Source organism: Salmo trutta, chromosome 26 (assembly GCF_901001165.1).
Source record: "Salmo trutta chromosome 26, fSalTru1.1, whole genome shotgun sequence".
Taxonomy (NCBI): domain Eukaryota; kingdom Metazoa; phylum Chordata; class Actinopteri; order Salmoniformes; family Salmonidae; genus Salmo; species Salmo trutta.
The window spans coordinates 43,647,974-43,671,988 of NC_042982.1; the positions used below are offsets into that span (position 1 = coordinate 43,647,974).

Below are 24,015 nucleotides of genomic sequence, written 5' to 3' on the forward strand. Positions count from 1 at the left end.
AGAGGAGAGAGAGAGAGAGAGAGAGAGAGAGGAGGAGAGGAGGAGAAGAGTGGACTAAGCAGCCTTCCCCTCGGGAGGAGGGAGATAAGGACTTTAGGAAGGTTGAATCCTGGACTGCTTTAAGCAGGGAGGAACTCAGTCACTCAGTCACTCAGTCACTGTCTGTCTGTCTGTCTGTCTGTCTGTCTGTCTGTCTGTCTGTCTGTCTGTCTGTCTGTCTGTCTGTCTGTCTGTCTGTCTGTCTGTCTGTCTGTCTGTCTGTCTGTCTGTCTGTCTGTCTGTGTGCAGGCCCGGCTAATGTCAAGCAGTTTCCTGTAACACAAGGCCATTTGATTCACAGTACAGTGAGATATAAGGAGGGACACCAGGAAATCACTCTGAAATGTCAAAATATTCCCAAGCGCTTCAACAAAGCCAAAGAATCCTGTGAAGCACATAAACCTTATCAACATGGGAAGATACTGTTGGTTCAGACAGACAGGTGTTGAGTTGCGTCAGGGGTGTTAAGCTTGGAACGATAGAGGATACTTGAAAATCTTTTGAACTTGTTTTCGTATATATTTGCCTATGTTGTGGGCAAGTATGGGTCCTGGTCAAAAGTAGTGCACTTACATAAGGTGCCATTTGGGACGTAGACTGAATGTATTGTCTTTATCTGCAATCTGTGTTGCTACATTTGATATTTTAGTCATTTAGCAGACACTCTTGTCCAGGGAACAGTGGGTTAACTGCCTTGTTCAGGGGCAGAACAACAAATTTTTACCTTGTCAGCTCAGGGATTCGATCCAGCAACCTTGCGGTTGCTAGTCCAACGCTCTAACCACTAGGCTACCTGCCTCTAACCACTAGGCTACCCTGCCTCTGACCACTAGGCTACCTGCCTCTAACCACTAGACTACCTGCCTCTAACCACTAGGCTACCTGCCTCTAACCACTAGGCTACCCTGCCTCTGACCACTAGGCTACCTGCCTCTGACCACTAGACTACCTGCCTCTAACCACTAGGCTACCTGCCTCTAACCACTAGGCTACCCTACCTCTGACCACTAGGCTACCTGCCTCTAACCACTAGGCTACCTGCCTCTAACCACTAGGCTACCCTGCCTCTGACCACTAGGCTACCTGCCTCTAACCACTAGGCTACCTGCCTCTAACCACTAGGCTACCTGCCTCTAACCACTAGGCTACCTGCCTCTAACCACTAGGCTACCTGCCTCTAACCACTAGAATACCTGCCTCAACCACTAGGCTACCTGCCTCTAACCACTAGGCTACCCTGCCTCTAACCACTTAGACTACCTGCCTCTAACCATAGGCTACCTGCCTCTAACCACTAGGCTACCCTGCCTCTAACCAATAGGCTACTGCCTCTAACCCACTAGGCCTACCTGCCCTTACCCACTAGGCTACCCTGCCTCTAACCACTAGGCTACCTGCCTCTAACCCACTAGGCTACCTGCCTCTAACCACTAGGCTACCTGCCTCTAACCACTAGGCTACCTGCCTCTAACCACTAGGCTTACCTGCCTCTAACCACTAGGCTACCTGCCTCTAACACTAGGCTACCCTGCCTCTAACCACTAGGCTACCTGCCCTCTAACACTAGCTACCTGCCTCTAACCACTAGGCTACCTGCCTCTAACCACTAGGCTACCTGCCTCTAACCACTAGGCTACCCTGCCTCTAACACTAGGGCTACCTGGCCTCTAACCACTAGGCTACCTGCCTCTAACCACTAGGCTACCCTGCCTCTAACCACTAGGCTACCTGCCTCTAACCACTAGGCTACCTGCCTCTAACCACTAGGCCACCTGCCTCTAACCACTAGGCCACCTGCCTCTAACCACTAGGCTACCTGCCTCTAACCACTAGGCTACCTGCCTCTAACCACTAGGCTACCCTGCCTCTAACCACTAGGCTACCTGCCTCTAACCACTAGGCTACCTGCCTCTAACCACTAGGCCACCTGCCTCTAACCACTAGGCTACCTGCCTCTAACCACTAGGCTACCTGCCTCTAACCACTAGGCTACCTGCCTCTAACCACTAGACTACCTGCCTCTAACCACTAGACTACCTGCCTCTAACCACTAGGCTACCTGCCTCTAACCACTAGGCTACCTGCCTCTAACCACCAGGCCACCTGCCTCTAACCACTAGGCTACCTGCCTCTATCCACTAGGCTACCTGCCTCTAACCACTAGGCTACCTTCCTCTAACCACTAGGCTACCTGCGTTGTTGTTGTTGTTGTTGTTGTGTTATTATTATATTGGTATGTGTTGTTGTGTTATTATTATATTGGTATGTGTTGTTGTGTTATTATTATATTGGTATGTGTTGTTGTGTTATTCATCTATTAATCTGTGTTGTCCTGTTACTATTATCTTGGTATGTGTTGTTGTGTTACTATTATATTGTTATATGTTATTGTGTGAGCCAAAGGAGGACAGGATATTGCCCCTGGATTTTATATTATAAAGTTATACAATAACTAACCGTCCTGTCAAAGCAGCCTTCTGACTGGAGGAAACAGCCTCTTGGAGCTCCAGACAGAGGTCAGGTTAGCTGAGCTCTGTGTCTCTGTGAATTAAATTAGTGGTCTGAATCTCTTTCTATTGGAAACATCTTGTTAGATCTTCTATTGCAAAATCCACTTTGTGTTGAACGTTCCGTTCAGATGTTCAACCATGCATTCGTCCCAAATGTCACCCTGTTTCTTTTACAAAGGGCACTACTTTAGACCACAGCCTTATGCAGGCATTGTAAAAGTAGTGCACTATAAAGTAAACAGGATCTCAATTGGTTCTGCTTTTAGCAGCAGCAGACAGCCGGGGAGATTTGATTTGGGGTCGAACGGTAATGTCTGTCTGGGCTTCTATGGATGAATGGCTGATGGAGGTAGAAAGGAAACGTGTGGTAAGAGACATCACAAATCAAACTCAGAGTTCAGGCTGTATGGATTGGATACCAGGAACTACTGAAATCTAGGCTGTGTTGCGGTTTGTGTGCGGTGTCTTGGTAAAATAACTCTAGAGTGATTCCTCACGAAACCAGGACAAAGGAATACCAGGATTTGGGGGATTTTCACAAAATATAATCAATAGAATGATTCTTTAGAGGAAGGATTGTTGACATATATTTGACGTTTGTATCTAAAAGCATAACTGAGAAATAACTTATCAAAGATGGCATATTTATCACATTTTGGCTTACCCAGTCCTCCTTTAATACTCCATAATGTTTCATCTGTAGGTGTCTCCTTTAATATAATGTTTCATCTGTAGGTGCCTCCTTTAATACTCCATAATGTTTCATCTGTAGGTGTCTCCTTTAATACTCCATAATGTTTCATCTGTAGATGCCTCCTTTAATACAATGTTTCATCTGTAGGTGTCTCCTTTAATATAATGTTTCATCTGTAGGTGCCTCCTTTAATACTCCATAATGTTTCATCTGTAGGTGCCTCCTTTAATATAATATTTCATCTGTAGGTGCCTCCTTTAATATAATGTTTAATCTGTAGGTGTCTCCTTTAATATAATGTTTCATCTGTAGATGCCTCCTTTAATACTCCATAATGTTTCATCTGTAGGTGCCTCCTTTAATATAATGTTTCATCTGTAGATGCCTCCTTTAATACTCCATAATGTTTCATCTGTAGGTGCCTCCTTTAATATAATGTTTCATCTGTAGGTGCCTCCTTTAATACTCCATAATGTTTCATCTGTAGGTGTCTCCTTTAATACTCCATAATGTTTCATCTGTAGGTGTCTCCTTTAATACTCCATAATGTTTCATCTGTAGGTGCCTCCTTTAATACTCCATAATGTTTCATCTGTAGGTGCCTCCTTTAATACTCCATAATGTTTCATCTGTAGATGCCTCCTTTAATATAATGTTTCATCTGTAGGTGCCTCCTTTAATATAATGTTTCATCTGTAGATGTCTCCTTTAATACTCCATAATGTTTCATCTGTAGGTGCCTCCTTTAATACTCCATAATGTTTCATCTGTAGGTGCCTCCTTTAATACTCTATAATGTTTCATCTGTAGGTGTCTCCTTTAATACAATGTTTCATCTGTAGGTGTCTCCTTTAATATAATGTTTCATCTGTAGGTGCCTCCTTTAATACTCCATAATGTTTCATCTGTAGGTGCCTCCTTTAATATAATGTTTCATCTGTAGGTGTCTCCTTCAATACTCCACAATGTTTCATCTGTAGGTGCAACAAAGCAAAAGTTGGTGTCATATGAACCTTTACTCCTTGCTCTGTAATATGAGTATAATTTTTATTTCAATAAACATTTTCTTAATTTAATTCATGAATATTGAAAATATATAAAATGTTATGGGGCAAATGTTTTGGTGTTTAGAATTGTTCTAATGTGAACTGTAATGCAGTTGATTGGGGACGATGACATGAACATGTGTTGGGGTTGACATCCATACAAACATTATACTCTAATTTTTTAACTCAACATAGTGTGAAATACACATATACACAATATCCTAAATGTAGGCTAATTTAGCTGGGAGACATGAGGAGATTCGGACTCTTTCCCCCAATGCATTTCCATGGCAATTCCATTGTTTTGGTCAGGTTTCAATTGATCTCTTTACCTCCTCTATAGGTTGAAGCTGATCTCCCTTGACTGCATCTAAGAATATAAGATATAAGAAAGCTCAAGAAATATATATATACACATGTAACAGTGTAGGTTCCGTCCCTCTCTTCGCCCCAACCCGGGCTCGAACCAGGGACCCTTGCACACATCAACAACTGACACCCACCGAAGCATCGTTACCCATCGTGCCACAAAAGCCGCGGCCCTTGCGACGCAAGGGGAAACCCTACTTCAGGTCTCAGAGCGAGTGACGTCACCGATTGAAATGCTACTAGCGTGCACCACCGCTAACTAACTAGCCATTTCACATCGGTTACACACACACACTGTGCTTTCGGAAAGTATTCAGATCGATTTACTTTTTCCAAATGTTGTTACGTTACAGCCTTATTCTGAAATGGATTAATTAAAAACATTTCCTCACCAATCCACGCACAGTAACCCATAATGACAAAGCAAAAACAGTTTTTTAGAGATTTTTTATAAATGTTTTTAAAAATAAAAACCTGAAAAAGTTTATTTACGTAAGTATTCAGACCCTTTGCTATGAGACTCGAAATTGAGGTCAGGTGCATCCTGTTTCCATTGATCATCCTTTAGATGTTTCAACAACTTGATCGAAGTCCACCTGTGTTAAATTCAATTGATTGGACATGATTTGGAAAGGCACACACCTGTCTATATAAAGGTCCCACAGTTGACAGTGCATGACAGAGTAAAAAAACAAGCCACGAGAATGGAAGGAATTGACTGTAGACCTCCGAGACAGTCAGAGTAGGGGAAGGAAAACACAGACTGAGTCAGAGAGAGAGAGAGAGAGCCATGTCTTGTGGGAGTCACTAAATATTTCTATGGGAATGGTCTGTTTTATTGAGGTAATATATTCAGCGGTGTCACTGACTGTGAAATGCTCTGGGCGCTGACCCCTGGTCTTCGCTCCAGTCTCATCAATAATCAAAAGATGTTATATTATTCAGGCAGCACCATTTCATGCCAACCACTCTTTCCACTACCATTGTGTTGTTAGTTGAATTCAGAGTTTGACAGGCCTTTACATGCGTGTGCGTGCGTGTGCGTGTGCGTGTGCGTGTGCGTGTGCGTGTGTGTGTGTGTGCTTCTGTGAGTTTGTCGGAGCCGGATATGATTAAGTGTTCTCAGACACAGGGGTTAGTTGCAGCCAGTGTTCCCGGGGGGGGGGGGGGGGGGGGGGGGAATTGTGTGACACAGAAAGAGGAAGTGCTGTGACCTCCCACTGTGCCCAGCAGAGGGACTGAGGCCAGGCAGGCCACGCTGAGCTGAGCTGGAGAACAAAGCAGCCAAAGGCCAGTATTCCACCACATAGAGAATAGAGTACCATTTAGGACACAGCCAAACTCTCTCTGGTTGGTTAAACTAATCACCATGGGGACCTCTCCCCTCCTCTCCTCTCCTCTCCTCTCCTCTCCTCTCCTCTCCTCTCCCCTCCTCTCCTCTCCTCTCCTCTCCTCTCCTCTCCTCTTCTCTCCCCTCCTCTCAGCCCTACTTCAGAAACTATGCCTGGCATTGAGAGGAATTGGCTTCAAACCGGGCTCTGAACAGACATGCATGCACGCACCCATACACACACCACACACACACACACACACACACACACACACACACACACACACACACACACACACAACCTGGTCTGCCCTGCCACTGAGTGCTGGACGCTGGCTGAGAAGCTCACATGAAGGGGTCGAAGCTAATTGCCTGGTCAACAGCCCCAGAATACCAAATACACCATCCTCCATCACTCAACACCTAGAATTTCTGGATAGAACCTAGAACCTTATCACCTAGAACCTCTGAATAGAACCTAATCACAAAGAACCTCTGGATAGAACCTAGAACCGTATCACCTAGAACCTCTGGATGGAACCTAGAACCGTATCACCTAGAACATCTGGGTGTAACCTAGAACCCTGTCGCCTAGAACCTCTGGATAGAACCTAGAACCGTATCACGTGGAACCTGGAACCTTATCGCCTAGAACCTCTGGATAGAACATTGACCCGTATCGCCTATAACCTCTGGGTTTAACCTAGAACCCTATCACCTAGAACCTCTGGGTAGAGCCTTTTCACCTAGAACCTCTGGGTAGAACCTATAACCTTATCACCTAGAACCTCTGGATAGAACCTATAACCTTATCACCTAGAACCTCTGCCTAGAACAACTCAATCTTACAGAAGTCATACGAAGCTCACCTGTTAATATGTTCTGTGTCGTGAATGGTACTGCAGTGAGGATTAACTGTGTTCTTCAGATATACTATATATTCCATCCACAAACTGTCCATAATGTCTATACATCCCATCACAGACAGTGTATATATATATATATATATATATATATATATATATATATACACACACACACACACACACACACACACACACTGTATATTTATACTATATATATATGCACTCCGGACTCCGACATTGGTCGTCCTAATATATTCTTATATTTCTTAATTGCGGTATTTTACTTTTAGATGTGTGTGTATTGTTGTTTATCGTTAGATACTACTGCACTGTTGGAGCTAGAAACACAAGCATTTCGCTACGCCCAAAATAACATCTGCTAAATATGTGTATGTGACCAATAATAAAAATGTGATTTGATTTGATTTTGTTGCCATCAACGGATTGTCTCTATGACGATATGACTTGGCTTTTAATTAAGTCCACTCCGTTAACTCTGACACCAAGTCCTTTTAGAAATGTCAAATCTTAAAGTTGTGTCACAAATGGCCACCTTTTCCCTTCACCCTATTGGCTACGCTGAAAAGCAGTGGACTAAATAGACAATAGGGTACCATTATTTGGTATTCATCCAAAGCCTGACATTTTCTAGATAGATCTCTTGATATTCTTCCCATGCGCCTGTAAACAGGAGAATCTGATCACAGTCTGACTTTGTCAACATTGTTAAATATCAGAGAGCAGGGATTAAAGACCGTCTCTACCATGTACGGAAAGAACGGGGGGTAGGGGGGAGTCGGACAGGGGGGTAGGGGGGAGTCTGGAGGGGGGTGGGGGGGAGTCTGGAAGGGGGGTGGGGGGGAGTCTGGACGGGGGGTAGGGGGGAGTCTGGAGGGGGGTGGGGGGGAGTCTGGAAGGGGGGTGGGGGGGAGTCTGGACGGGGGGTAGGGGGGGAGTCTGACAGGGGGGTGGGGGGAGTCTGGACGGGGGGTGGGGGGGAGTCTGGAATGGGGGTGGGGGGGAGTCTGGATGGGGGGTAGGGGGGGAGTCTGGACGGGGGGTGGGGGGGAGTCTGGAAGGGGGGTGGGGGGGAGTCTGGAGGGGGGGTAGGGGGGAGTCTGGAAGGGGGGTAGGGGGGAGACTGACAGGGGGGTAGGGGGGAGTCTGGACGGGGGGGTAGGGGGGAGTCTGGAAGGGGGGTGGGGGGGTAGGGGGGAGTCTGGAAGGGGGGGAGGGGGGGTAGGGGGGGAGGGGGGGTAGTCGGACAGGGGGGTAGGGGGGAGTCGGACGGGGGGGTGGACAGGGGGGTAGGGGGGAGTCGGACAGGGGGGTGGGGGGAGTCTGGAAGGGGGGTGGGGGGGAGTCTGGAAGGGGGGTAGGGGGGAGTCTGGAAGGGGGGTGGGGGGGTAGGGGGAGTCTGGAAGGGGGGTAGGGGGGTAGGGGGGGTAGGGGGGAGTCGGACAGGGGGGTGGGGGGGAGTCTGGACGGGGGGTAGGGGGGAGTCGGACAGGGGGTAGGGGGGGAGTCGGACGGGGGGTAGGGGGGAGTCGGACGGGGGGGGTTGGACAGGGGGGTAGGGGGGGTAGGGGGGAGTCGGACAGGGGGGTAGGGGGGAGTCTGGAAGGGGGGTGGGGGGAGTCTGGACGGGGGGTGGGGGGGAGTCTGGAAGGGGGGTGGGGGGGAGTCTGGAAGGGGGGTAGGGGGGAGTCGGACAGGGGGGTAGGGGGAGTCTGGAAGGGGGGTGGGGGGGAGTCTGGAAGGGGGGTAGGGGGGAGTCTGGGGGGTAGGGGGGAGTCGGACGGACGGACGGGGGTTGGAGGGGGTGGTATAACCAAAACGATTAACGAGCGTCAAAAACAATACATTTTCTATTAGAACGTAGTGTCGCAAACACACACTGTGGTGTAACTTTCTCTGCACGTTGGTATAATGAGTTTTTTAGGTTGATCAGACGATAGATATATTTCTATTTTCAGATGAATGATTTGTGCAGTTTAAATATCAGAGAGAGATGTTTTTAACTCCATAATCACAACAACTAACAATATAAATGTCTGATAATCACAAGGATGGGCATAGCTGACTGAAAACGAGTGGTAACAGTTGGTCTGTTTTCCTTTTCATGGTCCTTCAAGCCAGATAGGAAGCTCTCAAAACAACCCTGTTGCCTAGTGTCCAGCGAATAGACAACTTGAGACAGTTCTATCTGATTGGTTTAAAGGCTGCTGTAGCGAATCAGATCGTGTTCTTCATGTTTGCTTCATACCAGTGGTGGTTAATGTGTTGTTTCCTCCCTCATGCTTCCAGTGGGTGCAACCACTAAAACCAAAGTCAAAGGTGAGTTCTCTCTTGTGTTTTTCTGCATGATGTATATTGGACACCAGTTCCCATTAAACCATGTTTCATTTCAGCCCTACCAGTTCCCAGTAAACCATGTTTAATTTGAGCCCTACCAGTTCCAAGTAAACCATGTTTAATTTCAGCCCTACCAGTTCCAAGTAAACCATGTTTAATTTCAGCCCTACCAGTTCCCAATAAACCATATTAGACCATCTACCTACAGAGACCAGGCCGGGGCCAGTGATGAATTAACATAGGGCTAGTCCCAAATGTGCACCCTGTTCCATTTAATACACTACATTTGACCATGTACCATGTCTGGTACATGGTGGGGGCTGACTGGTGTCTGGTACATGGTGGGGGCTGGCTGGTGTCTGGTACATGGTGGGGGCTGGCTGGTGTCTGGTACATGGTGGGGGCTGGCTGGTGTCTGGTGCATGGTGGGGGCTGGCTGGTGTCTGGTACATGGTGGGGGTTGACTGGTGTCTGGTACATGGTGGGGGCTGGCTGGTGTCTGGTACATGGTGGGGGCTGGCTGGTGTCTGGTACATGGTGGGGGCTGGCTGGTGTCTGGTGCATGGTGGGGGCTGGCTGGTGTCTGGTACATGGTGGGGGTTGACTGGTGTCTGGTACATGGTGGGGGCTGACTGGTGTCTGGTACATGGTGGGGGCTGACTGGTGTCTGGTACATGGTGAGGGCTGACTGGTGTCTGGTACATGGTGGGGGCAGGCTGGTGTCTGGTACATGGTGGGGGCTGACTGGTGTCTGGTACATGGTGGGGGCCTTTCTGGTGTCTGGTACATGGTGGGGGCTGACTGGTGTCTGGTACATGGTGGGGGCTGGCTGGTGTCTGGTACATGGTGGGGCCTGACTGGTGTCTGGTACATGGTGGGGCCTGACTGGTGTCTGGTACATGGTGGGGGCTGACTGGTGTCTGGTACATGGTGGAGGCTGACTGGTGTCTGGTACATGGTGGGGGCTGACTGGTGTCTGGTACATGGTGGGGGCCTGACTGGTGTCTGGTACATGGTGGGGGCTGGCTGGTGTCTGGTACATGGTGGGGGCTGGCTGGTGTCTGGTACATGGTGGGGGCTGGCTGGTGTCTGGTACATGGTGGGGGCTGACTGGTGTCTGGTACATGGTGGGGGCTGGCTGGTGTCTGGTACATGGTGGGGGCTGGCTGGTGTCTGGTACATGTTGGGGGCTGGCTGGTGTCTGGTACATGGTGGGGGCTGACTGGTGTCTGGTACATGGTGGGGGCTGGCTGGTGTCTGGTACATGGTGGGGGCTGGCTGGTGTCTGGTACATGGTGGGGGCTGGCTGGTGTCTGGTACATGGTGGGAGGCTGACTGGTGTCTGGTACATGGTGGGGGCTGGCTGGTGTCTGGTACATGGTGGGGACTGACTGGTGTCTGGTACATGGTGGAGGCTGGCTGGTGTCTGGTACATGGTGCTATAATCCAACCTGGACCAACTTTTTGTGACATTCACTATGTTTTGAGAGTCTTGAGAGTCTTGAAGTTTCCAGGCTTTGTTACATATGGCACCCTATTACCTACAGAGCCCTATGGGCCTTGGTCAAAAGTAGTGCACTATGTAGGGAATAGGGTACAATTTGTGAAGTAGCCTTCATGTGTGAATCAGAGGAGTGAAATTCATCCTGTTATCAATGTCATGTTCACTGAGAATTCCCACCAATCATTTTAATCCCAGCCTAGATGTTGGAGGTATAAATGATCAGCGAGCCGAACTGTCCTCTGATGACACTTCAACCAAAGCCAGGCGTTAATACAAACACACACACGTTAATATACATCCGTGAGCTGCTAGGGTATGTGGGAAACACAACTATTTTTAATTAGCCAATGAGTAATTAGGACTGGAGATCCTTCCAAAATGTTAATTCAAGAGAAGTGTGAGGACTGTAGGAGTTGGCTGGTAGACAAGCACTGCATCCCGAATGGCATCCTATTCCCTATACACAGGGTTGGACAAAACATTAAGAACACCTTCCTAATATTGAGTTCTTGACACAAACCGGTGTGCCTGGCAGCTACTACCATACCCAATTGCCCATTCACACTCTGAATGACACACATACACAATCCATGTCTCAATGATCTCAAGGTTTAAAAATCCTTCTTTAACCTGTCTCCTCCACTTCATCTACACTAATTGAAGTGGATTTAACAAGTGACATCAATAAGGGATCATTTCATCTGGATTCACCTGGTCAGTCTGTCATGGAAAGAGCTGGTGTTTTTAATGTTTTGTATAGTGCACAACTTTTGAACAGGGCCAATTGAGCTCAAAGGATTCTGGTCAAAAGCAGTGCACTACATAGGGGATAGGGTCCCATAGGGTTCTGGTCAAATATATCCTTCTGTCAAACCTCTATCCCCCTATCCGTCTACTCCTTTCTCTCTCTCTCCAACTGTCCACCTCTCCGTCTGTCCACCTCTCTCCGTCTGTCCACCTCTCTCCGTCTGTCCACCTCTCTCCGTCTGTCCACCTCTCTCCGTCTGTCCACCTCTCTCCGTCTGTCCACCTCTCTCCAACTGTCCACCTCTCTCCGTCTGTCCACCTCTCTCTCTCGCTATCTGTCTACCTCTATCTTTCTGTCTACCTCTCTCTCTTCCTATCCATCAGTCTACCTCTCTCTCTCTCCCTCTCTCTCTCTCCAACTGTCCACCTCTCTCCGTCTGTCCACCTCTCTCCGTCTGTCCACCTCTCTCCGTCTGTCCACCTCTCTCTCTCGCTATCTGTCTACCTCTATCTTTCTGTCTACCTCTCTCTCTTCCTATCCATCAGTCTACCTCTCTCTCTCTCCCTCTCTCTCTCTCCAACTGTCTACCTCTCTCTCCATCTGTCTACCTCTCTCTCTCCATCTGTCTACCTCTCTCTCTCCATCTGTCTACCTCTCTCTCTCCATCTGTCTACCTCTCTCTCTCATCTGTCTACATCACTCACTCCATCTGTCTACATCTCTGTTTACCTCTCTCTCCATCTGTCTACCTTTCTGCCTACCTCTCTCTCTCCATCTGTCTACCACTCTCTCTATCTGTGTACCACTCTCTCCATCTATCTACCACTCTCTCCATCTGTCTACCACTCTCTCCATCTGTCTACCTCTCTCTCTCATCTGTCTACATCGCTCACTCCATCTGTCTACTTCTCTGTTTACCTCTCTCTCCATCTGTCTACCTCTCTCTACCTCTCTCTCCATCTGTCTACCTCTCTCTCTCCCTATTCATCTGTCTACCTCTATCTGTCTACATCTCTCTCTCCATCTGTCTACATCTCTCTCTCCATCTGTCTACCTCTCCCCCTCTATCCTTCTGTCAAACCTCTATCCCCTATCTGTCTACCTCTCTCTCTCGCTATCTGTCTACCTCTCGCTATCTTTCTGTCTACCTCTCTCTCTTCCTGTCAATCTGTCTACCTCTCTCTCTCCATCTGTCTACCTCTCTCTCTCTCCATCTGTCTACATCACTCACTCCATCTGTCTACATCTCTGTTTACCTCTCTCTCCATCTGTCTACCTTTCTGCTTACCTCTCTCTCCATCTGTCTACCACTCTCTCCATCTGTCTACCACTCTCTCCATCTGTCTACCACTCTCTCCATCTGTTTACATCGCTCACTCCATCTGTCTACATCTCTGTTTACCTCTCTCTCTATCTGTCTACCTCTCTGTCTACCTCTCTGTGTGTGTAGACAGACAGCTCTTTAAATAATACTCAGACAGAATATGTCTGTCTGCCATTACCATTCATTCCCAGCTGATGGGCATGGCACCACTCTAAAGGAAATCTATACTTACGGTAATTGAAAAAATGTGCTGTGTAGATCACTGAGTCAAGCATCCAAGTGTCCAGCTAGATGTTTTATTATTCGACAGAGGAATAGTATAGTGTGTGTGTGTGTGTTTGTGTGTTTGCATACTCTGTTACACTGTTAAAATGAATCCCTGTTACTCTGTTACACTGTACCTAGTGGTTAGAGGCAGGTAGCCTAGTGGTTAGAGGCAGGTAGCCTAGTGGTTAGAGGCAGGTAGCCTAGTGGTTAGAGTGTTGGGCTAGTAACCGAAAGGTTGCAAGTTTGAATCCCCGAGCTGACAAGGTACAAATCTGTCTTTCTGCCCCTGAACAAGGCAGTTAACCCCACTGTTCCCTGGTAGTCCGTCATTGAAAATAAGAATTTGTCCTTAACTGACTTGCCTAGTTAAATAAAGGTAAAATAAAAATAAAAAAATACAGTATTTCTGTTACAATGTTACTCTTTTACCAGCCGTCGAAAAAGTACCCAATGTTCATAAAGTAAAGATACCTTAATAGAAACGACTCAAGTAAAAATGAAATTCACCCAGTAAAATACTACTTGAGTCAAAGTCTAAAAGAATTTGGTTGTTATATATACACTTAAGTATCAAAAGTAAATGTCATTGCTAAAACGTACTGAAGTATCAAAAGTAAAAGTATAAATCATTTCAAATTCCTTATATTAAGCAAACCAGACTGCCAAATGTTCTTGTTTTCAACATTTACGGACAGCCACCGGCACAGTCCAACACTCAGACAGCCACCGGCACAGTCCAACACTCAGACAGTTTACAAATGAAGCATATGTGTTTGGTGAGTCATCCAGATCAGAGGCAGTAGGGATGACCAGGGATGTTCTCTGTTTAGTGAGTCATCCAGATCAGAGGCAGTAGGGATGACCCGGGATGTTCTCTGTTTAGTGAGTCATCCAGATCAGAGGCAGTAGGGATGACCAGGGATGTTCTCTGTTTAGTGAGTCCTCCAGATCAGAGGCAGTAGGGATGACCCGGGATGTTCTCTGTTTAGTGAGTCATCCAGATCAGAGGCAGTAGGGATGACCCAGGGATGTTCTCTGTTTAGTGAGTCCTCCAGATCAGAGGCAGTAGAGATGACCAGGGATGTTCTCTGTTTAGTGAGTCCTCCAGATCAGAGGCAGTAGGGATGACCAGGGATGTTCTCTGTTTAGTGAGTCATCCAGATCAGAGGCAGTAGGGATGACCAGGGATGTTCTCTGTTTTAGTGAGTCCTCCAGATCAGAGGCAGTAGGGATGACCAGGGATGTTCTCTGTTTAGTGAGTCCTCCAGATCAGAGGCAGTAGGGATGACCAGGGATGTTCTCTGTTTAGTGAGTCATCCAGATCAGAGGCAGTAGGGATGACCCGGGATGTTCTCTGTTTAGTGAGTCCTCCAGATCAGAGGCAGTAGGGATTACCAGGGATGTTCTCTGTTTAGTGAGTCCTCCAGATCAGAGGCAGTAGGGATGACCAGGGATGTTCTCTGTTTAGTGAGTCCTCCAGATCAGAGGCAGTAGGGATGACCAGGGATGTTCTCTGTTTAGTGAGTCCTCCAGATCAGAGGCAGTAGGGATGACCAAGGATGTTCTCTGTTTAGTGAGTCCTCCAGATCAGAGGCAGTAGGGATGACCAGGGATGTTCTCTGTTTAGTGAGTCCTCCAGATCAGAGGCAGTAGGGATGACCAGGGATGTTCTCTGTTTAGTGAGTCCTCCAGATCAGAGACAGTAGGGATGACCAGGGATGTTCTCTGTTTAGTGAGTCATCCAGATGAGAGGCAGTAGGGATGACCAGGGATGTTCTCTGTTTAGTGAGTCCTCCAGATCAGAGGCAGTAGGGATGACCCGGGATGTTCTCTGTTTAGTGAGTCCTCCAGATCAGAGGCAGTAGGGATGACCAGGGATGTTCTCTGTTTAGTGAGTCCTCCAGATCAGAGGCAGTAGGGATGACCAGGGATGTTCTCTGTTTAGTGAGTCCTCCAGATCAGAGGCAGTAGGGATGACCCGGGATGTTCTCTGTTTAGTGAGTCCTCCAGATCAGAGGCAGTAGGGATGACCAAGGATGTTCTCTGTTTAGTGAGTCATCCAGATCAGAGGCAGTAGGGATGACCAGGGATGTTCTCTGTTTAGTGAGTCCTCCAGATCAGAGACAGTAGGGATGACCAGGGATGTTCTCTGTTTAGTGAGTCCTCCAGATCAGAGGCAGTAGGGATGTTCTCTGTTTAGTGAGTCCTCCAGATCAGAGGCAGTAGGGATGACCAGGGATGTTCTCTGTTTAGTGAGTCCTCCAGATCAGAGGCAGTAGGGATGACCAGGGATGTTCTCTGTTTAGTGAGTCCTCCAGATCAGAGGCAGTAGGGATGACCAAGGATGTTCTCTGTTTAGTGAGTCATCCAGATCAGAGGCAGTAGGGATGACCAGGGATGTTCTCTGTTTAGTGAGTCCTCCAGATCAGAGGCAGTAGGGATGTTCTCTGTTTAGTGAGTCCTCCAGATCAGAGGCAGTAGGGATGACCAGGGATGTTCTCTGTTTAGTGAGTCCACCAGATCACAGGCAGTAGGGATGACCAGGGATGTTCTCTGTTTAGTGAGTCCTCCAGATCAGAGGCAGTAGGGATGACCAGGGATGTTCTCTGTTTAGTGAGTCCTCCAGATCAGAGGCAGTAGGGATGACCAGGGATGTTCTCTGTTTAGTGAGTCCTCCAGATCAGAGGCAGTAGGGATGACCAAGGATGTTCTCTGTTTAGTGAGTCATCCAGATCAGAGGCAGTAGGGATGACCAGGGATGTTCTCTGTTTAGTGAGTCCTCCAGATCAGAGGCAGTAGGGATGTTCTCTGTTTAGTGAGTCCTCCAGATCAGAGGCAGTAGGGATGACCAGGGATGTTCTCTGTTTAGTGAGTCCACCAGATCACAGGCAGTAGGGATGACCAGGGATGTTCTCTGTTTAGTGAGTCCTCCAGATCAGAGGCAGTAGGGATGACCAGGGATGTTCTCTGTTTAGTGAGTCCTCCAGATCAGAGGCAGTAGGGATGACCAGGGATGTTCTCTTGATAAGTGTGTGAATTTAACCATTTTCCTGTCCTGCTCTGCATTCAAAATGTAACGAGTACTTTTGGGTGTCAGGGAAAATGTATGGATGTAGTGAATGTAGAGAAGTAAACGGTGTCAAATATATGAATAGAGTACACATAACCCAAAAAATTACTTAAGTAGTACTTTAAAGTATTTTTACTTAAGTGCTTTACACCACTGTCTCTTACACTGTTACTCTTTTACACTGGTACTCTGTTACTTCAAGTGCAGTCGCAAAAACCATCAAGCGCTATGATGAAACTGGCTCTTATGAGGACCGCCACAGGAAAGGAAGACCCAGAGTTACCTCTGCTGCAGAGACTGAGTTCATTAGAGCTACCAGCCTCAGATTGTAACCAAAGTAAATTCTTCACAGAGTTCAAGTAACAGACACATCTCAACATCAACTGTTCAGAGGAGACTGCGTGAATCAGGCCTTCGTGGTCAAATTGTTGCAAAGAAACCACTACTAAAGGACCCCAATAAGAAGAAGAGACTTACTTTGGCCAAGAAACATGAGCAATGGACATCAGACAGGTGGAAATCTGTCCTTTGGTCTGATGAGTCCAAATTTGAGATTTCTTGTTCCCATCGCTGTGTCTTTGTGAGACGCAGAGTAGGTGAACGGATGATCTCCGCATGTTTGGTTCCCACCGGGAAGCACGGAGGAGGGGGTGTGATGGTGTGGGGGTGCTTTGCTGGTAACACTGTCTGTGATTTATTTAGAATTCAAGGCACACTTAACCAGCATGGCTACCACAGCATTCTGCAGCAATATGCCATCCCATCTGGTTTGCGTTTATTGGGACTATAATTTGTTTTTCAACAGGACAATGATCCAAAACACACCTCCAGTCTGTGTAAGGGCTATTTTACCCAGAAGGAGAGTGATGGAGTGCTGCATCAGATGACCTCGCATCGACAATAACCCGACCTCAACCCAATTGAGATGGTTTGGGATGAGTTGGACCGCAGAGTGAATGAAAAGCAGCCAACAAGTGCTCAGCCTATGTGGGAACTCCTTCAAGACTGTTGGAAAAGTATTCCAGGTGAAGCTGGTTGAGAGAATGCCAAGAGGAGATAAAGCTGTCATCATGGCAAAGGGTGGCTACTTTGAAGAATCTAAAATATCTTTTGATTTGTTTAACACTTTTTTTAGTAACTGTAATGAATACTCAGGGAGAAAAAGGTGTAGATTCACGCGTAGAGCCCGGCAGGTGTTTATTTCGCAGAAGGCGGGAATCGTGGCCACAGGCAGGAAATGGTCATACACAGTTAGGCAAACAAGCAGGTGAATCAAAACTATGACTGAAGGCTATAACTGGTTCTCACAAACGAGCTAGGGAAAGGCTTAGTAGAGTCAAAACGAACAATACCTCACAAAGGCACAAACAGAATGAACCTTAACTAAATAAGGAACTGATGAGACCAGGTGAGTAACTAACACTGGGGAAATCAATCAACACAAATGAAAGACAGCGTTAGGTTCAAGAACACAAAGAAACAGGGCTACGTTCAAGAACACAACGAAACAGCGTTAGGTTCAAGAACACAACGAAACAGCGTTAGGTTCAAGAACACAACGAAACAGGGCTACGTTCAAGAACACAACGAAACAGCGTTAGGTTCAAGAACACAACGAAACAGCGTTAGGTTCAAGAACACAAAGAAACAGGGCTACGTTCAAGAACACAACGAAACAGCGTTAGGTTCAAGAACACAAAGAAACAGGGCTACGTTCAAGAACACAACGAAACAGGGCTACGTTCAAGAACACAACGAAACAGCGTTAGGTTCAAGAACACAACGAAACAGCGTTAGGTTCAAGAACAAAAGATAATAGACAACAACACTTAGGCTTCTACTTCCAGCTTATACATTCTATATACATTTTACAGACACAGTAATTAAACAGTAGTTATCTTTTGTTTGTGTTTAGTCCCATCCTTCAGCTCGAATCAACCCCTCTCCCATCCATCTCTAAACACCATCCACTTTTGATTTCTATTTGCCATATATTTTTCAACTGTGCTGTGATGTTTCACAAAAGTTCTGAACCTTTCTATTCTCATAGATTCTACATATTGTAAATTAAAAGATATTATATTATTAAATCGATTGACTATGACTTTTTAAAATCACCCAACAGTGCTTTTTGAAGAGTTAGCTCCAGGTAAATGTTCCAATTATTCAGCCATTCCAATTATTCAGCCGTTCCAATTATTCATCCATTGTACCAAAACAAATGATCTAATGATTATGTCTCTTCACAACAAAATCTGCAGAGCTGGTGTGGTTATATCTCCCATATAAAAATCATTCTATTGGTTGCAAGAATTTTGTATAATCATTTGTGTGTCAGTGAATTGTGTATCAGTTCAGAAACCATGGGCCATTGAATTGGTACATTGAAAATCTCTTCCCAACTATTTTGCAATCTACATGGCACAGCTGTCAAATATTTTTTGGTCCTTAAATGAAACTTGTATACTTTGGTCTTTAATGCCGACAGACAAGTTCCTTACTTCCTCCCCCTTCCACTTGCCTCTTACATTTTTGCGGTAATGCTGCAATTAGTTGGTTGTAATTTTGAATAGAGCAGACATTTCCATATATTGTCTTTGTTAGCTGCATGTGTGAAATAACTCACTAGTCCTATTTATGATATAATTTACCAAGATTATACCTTTCTTTTTTTTATTCCCCCAAAAATGTTTTTTTTACCAATATTTGAGTTTAACCATAATAGTTGTTGTAATATTTGTTCTATCTTTTCTGGTGGATTAAACTGAAATTGCAACCAACTTCTATGGCTTGTTTTAAATATAGCGATATTCTGGAGATTATTTCATTTTCAAATAATAGAAAGTGAGAGGTTGTAATCTGAATAAAGGGGAAATGCCTTTCTTGAACATGAGGTGGGACATTCTTACTAATCTGCTAGAGAATCAGTTCAGAATTAAGTACAACTTTTGAATGACTGGAGCCTTTCGTGAGAAGTCTAATGCATTAATATTTAATAGTTTCTGCCCTCCAAATTCATATTCATTATATAAATAGGCTCGTTTGATTTTGTCTGGCTTGCCGTTCCAAATAAATTTAATATTTTTTGCTCATATAATTTAAAAAAATAGTTGCTAGGTGAAGGCAAGACCATAAGCAAATAGGAAAACTGGGATATGACTAAATAGTTAATCAGGGTGATTTTTCCACAAATAGACAGGTATTTTCCTTTCCACGGTAGCAAGATCATATCTATTTTTGCTAACTTTTTATTAAAATGTATTGTAATCATTTATTTCGGGAAATGAATACAGAGTATGTACACGTCACCGTCAAACCATTTAATTGGTAAACTACACGGTAATGTAAAAGTTTTATTTTTTAGTGATCCAATACATAATATAGTACACTGATCATAATTTGGTTTTAATCCAGAGAGGTTAGAAAAAATATCTAGATCCTCTGAGGCCGTGGAGGGATTCTAATTCTAAAAGTATCTAGATCCTCTATGAGGCCGTGGAGGGATTCTAATTCTAAAAGTATCTAGATCCTCTATGAGGCTGTGGAGGGATTCTAATTCTAAAAGTATCTAGATCCTCTATGAGGCCGTGGAGGGATTCTAATTCTAAAAGTATCTAGATCCTCTATGAGGCCGTGGAGGGATTCTAATTCTAAAAGTATCTAGATCCTCTATGAGGCCGTGGAAGGATTCTAATTCTAAAAGTATCTAGATCCTCTATGAGGCTGTGGAAGGATTCTAATTCTAAAAGTATCTAGATCCTCTGTGAGGCCGTAGAGGGATTCTAATTCTAAAAGTATCTAGATCCTCTATGAGGCTGTGGAATGATTATAATTCTAAAAGTATCTAGATCCTCTATGAGGCTGTGGAAGGATTCTAATTCTAAAAGTATCTAGATCCTCTGTGAGGCCGTAGAGGGATTATAATTCTAAAAGTATCTAGATCCTCTGTGAGGCCGTAGAGGGATTATAATTCTAAAAGTATCTAGATCCTCTATGAGGCGGTGGAAGGATTCTAATTCTAAAAGTATCTAGATCCTCTGTGAGGCCGTGGAGGGATTCTAATTCTAAAAGTATCTAGATCCTCTAAGAGGCTGTGGAGGGATTCTAATTCTAAAAGTATCTAGATCCTCTAAGAGGCTGTGGAATGATTCTAATTTTAAAAGTAACTAGATCCTCTAAGAGGCTGTGGAGGGATTCTAATTCTAAAAGTAACTAGATCCTCTATGGGGCGGTGGAAGGATTCTAATTCTAAAAGTATCTAGATCCTCTAAGAGGCCGTGGAGGGATTATAATTGTGGATTTAAAAGAAAACATGGATCATCAGCATACAATGACACCTTTGTTTTTAAACCCTAGATTTCTAATCCCTTAATATTATTGTTGGATCTGATTTTAATAGCTAACATTTCGATGGCAATAATAAATAGATATGCCGATGGTGGACAACCTTGTTTTACTCCTCTTGACAATTTAATACTTTCTGAGAAGTAGCCATTATTAACTATTTTACCCATAGGGTTACTATACATAACTTTAACCCATTCTATAAGAGATTCTCCAAAAGCCTTTTCAAAGTCATCTATGAATACCAGGCCTGGTTTCCCAGAGTTGTCATAGTGTTTTATTGTTCCCAGTACTTGTCTTAAATTATCTCCAATGTTAAAGTCTATGTAAAAAAAACTGTTTGATTAGGATGAATAATATCCGACAACACATTTTTTATTCTAAGTGTTATACACTTTGCTAGAATGTTTGCATCACAACACTAAAGTGTAACGTATTTTTTATGGACTGGATCTTTATATTTACCACTTGGGTCCTGTTTCAGTAATAATGAAATCAGACCTTCTTGTTGAGTACCTGATAATCTACCGTTTATATAGGAGTGGTTAAAACATGCTAATAACGGTCCTCTGAGTACATCAGAAAAGGTTTGATATACCTCCACTGTTATGCCAACCAGCCCTGGAGTTTATCCGGACTTAAAGGCTTTAATTGCATCAAGAAGTTCCTCCTCTGTAATTTGGCCTTCACGTGAGTCTTTCTGTACAGATGTTAATTTTACATTATAAATAGGAAACAAAATCCTTACAATTAGCTTCGGTTAGTGGACATGGAGGAGACTGAAACCAAAATATATGCTTAAAGTACTTTGCTTCCTCTTTTCAAAATACTGTTTGGTGTTACACTGTTACACTGTTACTCTGTTACTCTGTTACTCTGTTACTCTGTTACTCTGTTACAGTCACAATGAACAGGTCTTCTAGACCCAAAGGATACATGAATTGGGAGAGAAAAAAATGTGGCGAATTATTTAGTTTCTCTGTATCTAGTTCCACCTAGAACATTCTATTGCAATTCTGTCCCACTTTTTGAAGCTGCTGTATCTCTCTGTCACTTCTCTCCTACCTCTTTCGCTCCCCCTCTCTTCCTGTAAAGTAAAACAGCCCCCGTTATTGCTTTCCCCAGCGGGGCCCTTTTCTAATTGCGTCCCAAATAGCAACATTTTTCCCTTAATAGTGCACTACTTTTGACCAGTGCCCATAGTGCACTACCATATAGGGAATAGGGTGCCGTTTGGGACTTTATCCTCTCTCCGCCGTTCGGTTCTGTTCTGCTGACTGTCGTCCCCTCCTGCGGTGACTATTTATAGGAGAGGACAGCTTCCCCCTCACTCTCAGTCCCATGTACCTTTCAGGTGAAGGGGGTTGACTGTTACTTTAGGTGTTGTGTAGTAATGGGCTGTGGAATGTATTAACCCTCCTCCATCTAAGGTGTAACCATCACCATCTCTAGCCTGCTAAGAGAAGACAAGGTGTAACCATCCCCATCTCTACCCTGCTATGAGAAGACAAGGTGTAACCGTCACCACGTCCAGCCTGCTATGAGAAGACAAGGTGTAACCGTCACCACGTCCAGCCTGCTATGAGAAGACAAGGTGTAACCGTCACCACGTCCAGCCTGCTAAGAGAAGACAAGGTGTAACCGTCACCACGTCCAGCCTGCTAAGAGAAGACAAGGTGTAACCGTCACCACGTCCAGCCTGCTAAGAGAAGACAAGGTGTAACCGTCACCACGTCCAGCCTGCTAAGAGAAGACAAGGTGTAACCGTCACCACGTCCAGCCTGCTAAGAGAAGACAAGGTGTAACCGTCACCACGTCCAGCCTGATATGAGAAGACAAGGTGTAACCGTCACCACGTCTAGCCTGCTATGAGAAGACAAGGTGTAACCGTCACCACGTCCAGCCTGCTATGAGAAGACAAGGTGTAACATTTTCCACTTCCAGCCCATGTCTGTTATGGTCATACGTTAATAATGACTTGAAGAAGAAACAACTTACACATGTCTCAGTTGTTTTGCTGCAGACCAAAGGTCCTTTAGTCCTTTCTGTCCATCTCTTCTCTAGACCAGTAATGGGAAGACAATAACTTCTACATCCCAGTAATGGGAAGACAATAATTCTATAGCCCAGTAATGGGAAGACAATAATTCTATAGCCCAGTAATGGGAAGACAATAACATCTACAGCCCACTTTACCTCTAAGTGTCACGTCCTGAACATAGAAAGATGTTATTTTCTATGGTAGAGTAGGTCAGGGCGTGACAGGTTTTTTTCTCTCTATGTTTTCTATTTCTATGTTGTCAGGTTCTAGTTTGGTATTTCTATGTTGGGGTTTGTTTGGGATGATCTCCAATTAGAGGCAGCTGGTTATTGTTGTCTCTAATTGGAGATCATACTTAAGTAGGGTTCTTTTTTCCATCTGGGTTTGTGGGAGATTGTTTTTGAGTTGTGTATGTTTCACCTCTGCGTCACGGTTTGTTGTTTTGGTCTTTAGTTCATGTTTATGTATCGCATAGTTTCACAGTGTTGATAAAATGTGGAACGACACACACGTTGCACTTTGGTCCGCTTCTCCTTCCTACGACAGCCGTGACACTAAGTGAAAATGTTTGATCGTTTGTCTTTAAATGCAGTCAGGTGTCAGCCAGGTGATTTTTACACAAAAAAATAAATAAATGACAGTGGGGAAAAAAATATGAACTACTTTACTATCATATGCAACCAGATATGTTTAGTCCATATGTAGTAGCCTGCTATACATGAAACAGACATTGACAACTGACTACATGTTTAACACACCTGTCTCATAGTGATTACATAATAGCCTTTAGTCCTGCTGAAGAGTACAGCACATCTTATCTGAAGAATGTCTTAACACACTTACCCTCTCTGTCTGTTTCCATATATTCTCTATGATTTGACTTTAAAATTGAATTTGCTGAGACGCAGGGAAAATCCATAGGTAATTAGGGTGAAAGCTTGGGGGGTGATTACTGTAGGAATGTAGATCAATGGCTCTTAATGACTTGTCAAAAACACATGTGATTGGTCTGAGGTTTAGACATCAACAACAGGAGTCTGCTGGTGATGAGTGGTCACTTTATTACAGTAGTGCAGATAAAGAGCGTAAAGGGGCAATCTGCGATTCATTCAGTTTTTTGTTAACTTTTAAATGAATGAAATAACGTGCCCTCTGTAATTACTGGGAGAGCGAAGCATTATTTCTTCTTTTGGCTCTATAATCCTAAACTTTGGATTTGAGGGTATTTCCATCCATATCGGTTGAACTGTTAAGAAATTACAGCCCTTTTTTTATTTTTTTACATCGTCCCCTCATTCTAGGGGAGCAACAGTATTGGGACAAATTCATTTATATGTTTATTAAAGTAGCAAAAAGTTAAGTATTTGGTCCCATATTCATATCACGCAATGACAACAAAATTGTGACTCTATGTAATAGCCGAAGGGAGTAGACCAAGGCGCATCAGGTTGAGTGCTCATAATTAACTTTATTTAGAACACTAAACAAAACAAGAAAAACCACGACAG

General features: G+C 44.9%; 1 protein-coding gene across 2 annotated transcripts in view; it reads left to right on the plus strand.

The window, feature by feature from the left end:
* Positions 1 to 24,015, plus strand: part of LOC115163818 (cell adhesion molecule 2) — a 401,886-nt gene that overhangs the window by 235,268 nt on the left and 142,603 nt on the right. Inside the window, exon 2 of one of the 2 annotated variants that reach the window (XM_029716006.1) lies at positions 9,162 to 9,191. The exons of the other annotated variant lie outside the window; for it this stretch is intronic. Coding sequence (XP_029571866.1) covers positions 9,162 to 9,191 — 30 coding nt within the window. The remainder of the gene's footprint in view (positions 1 to 9,161; positions 9,192 to 24,015) is intronic. 2 annotated transcript variants of the gene reach the window in all.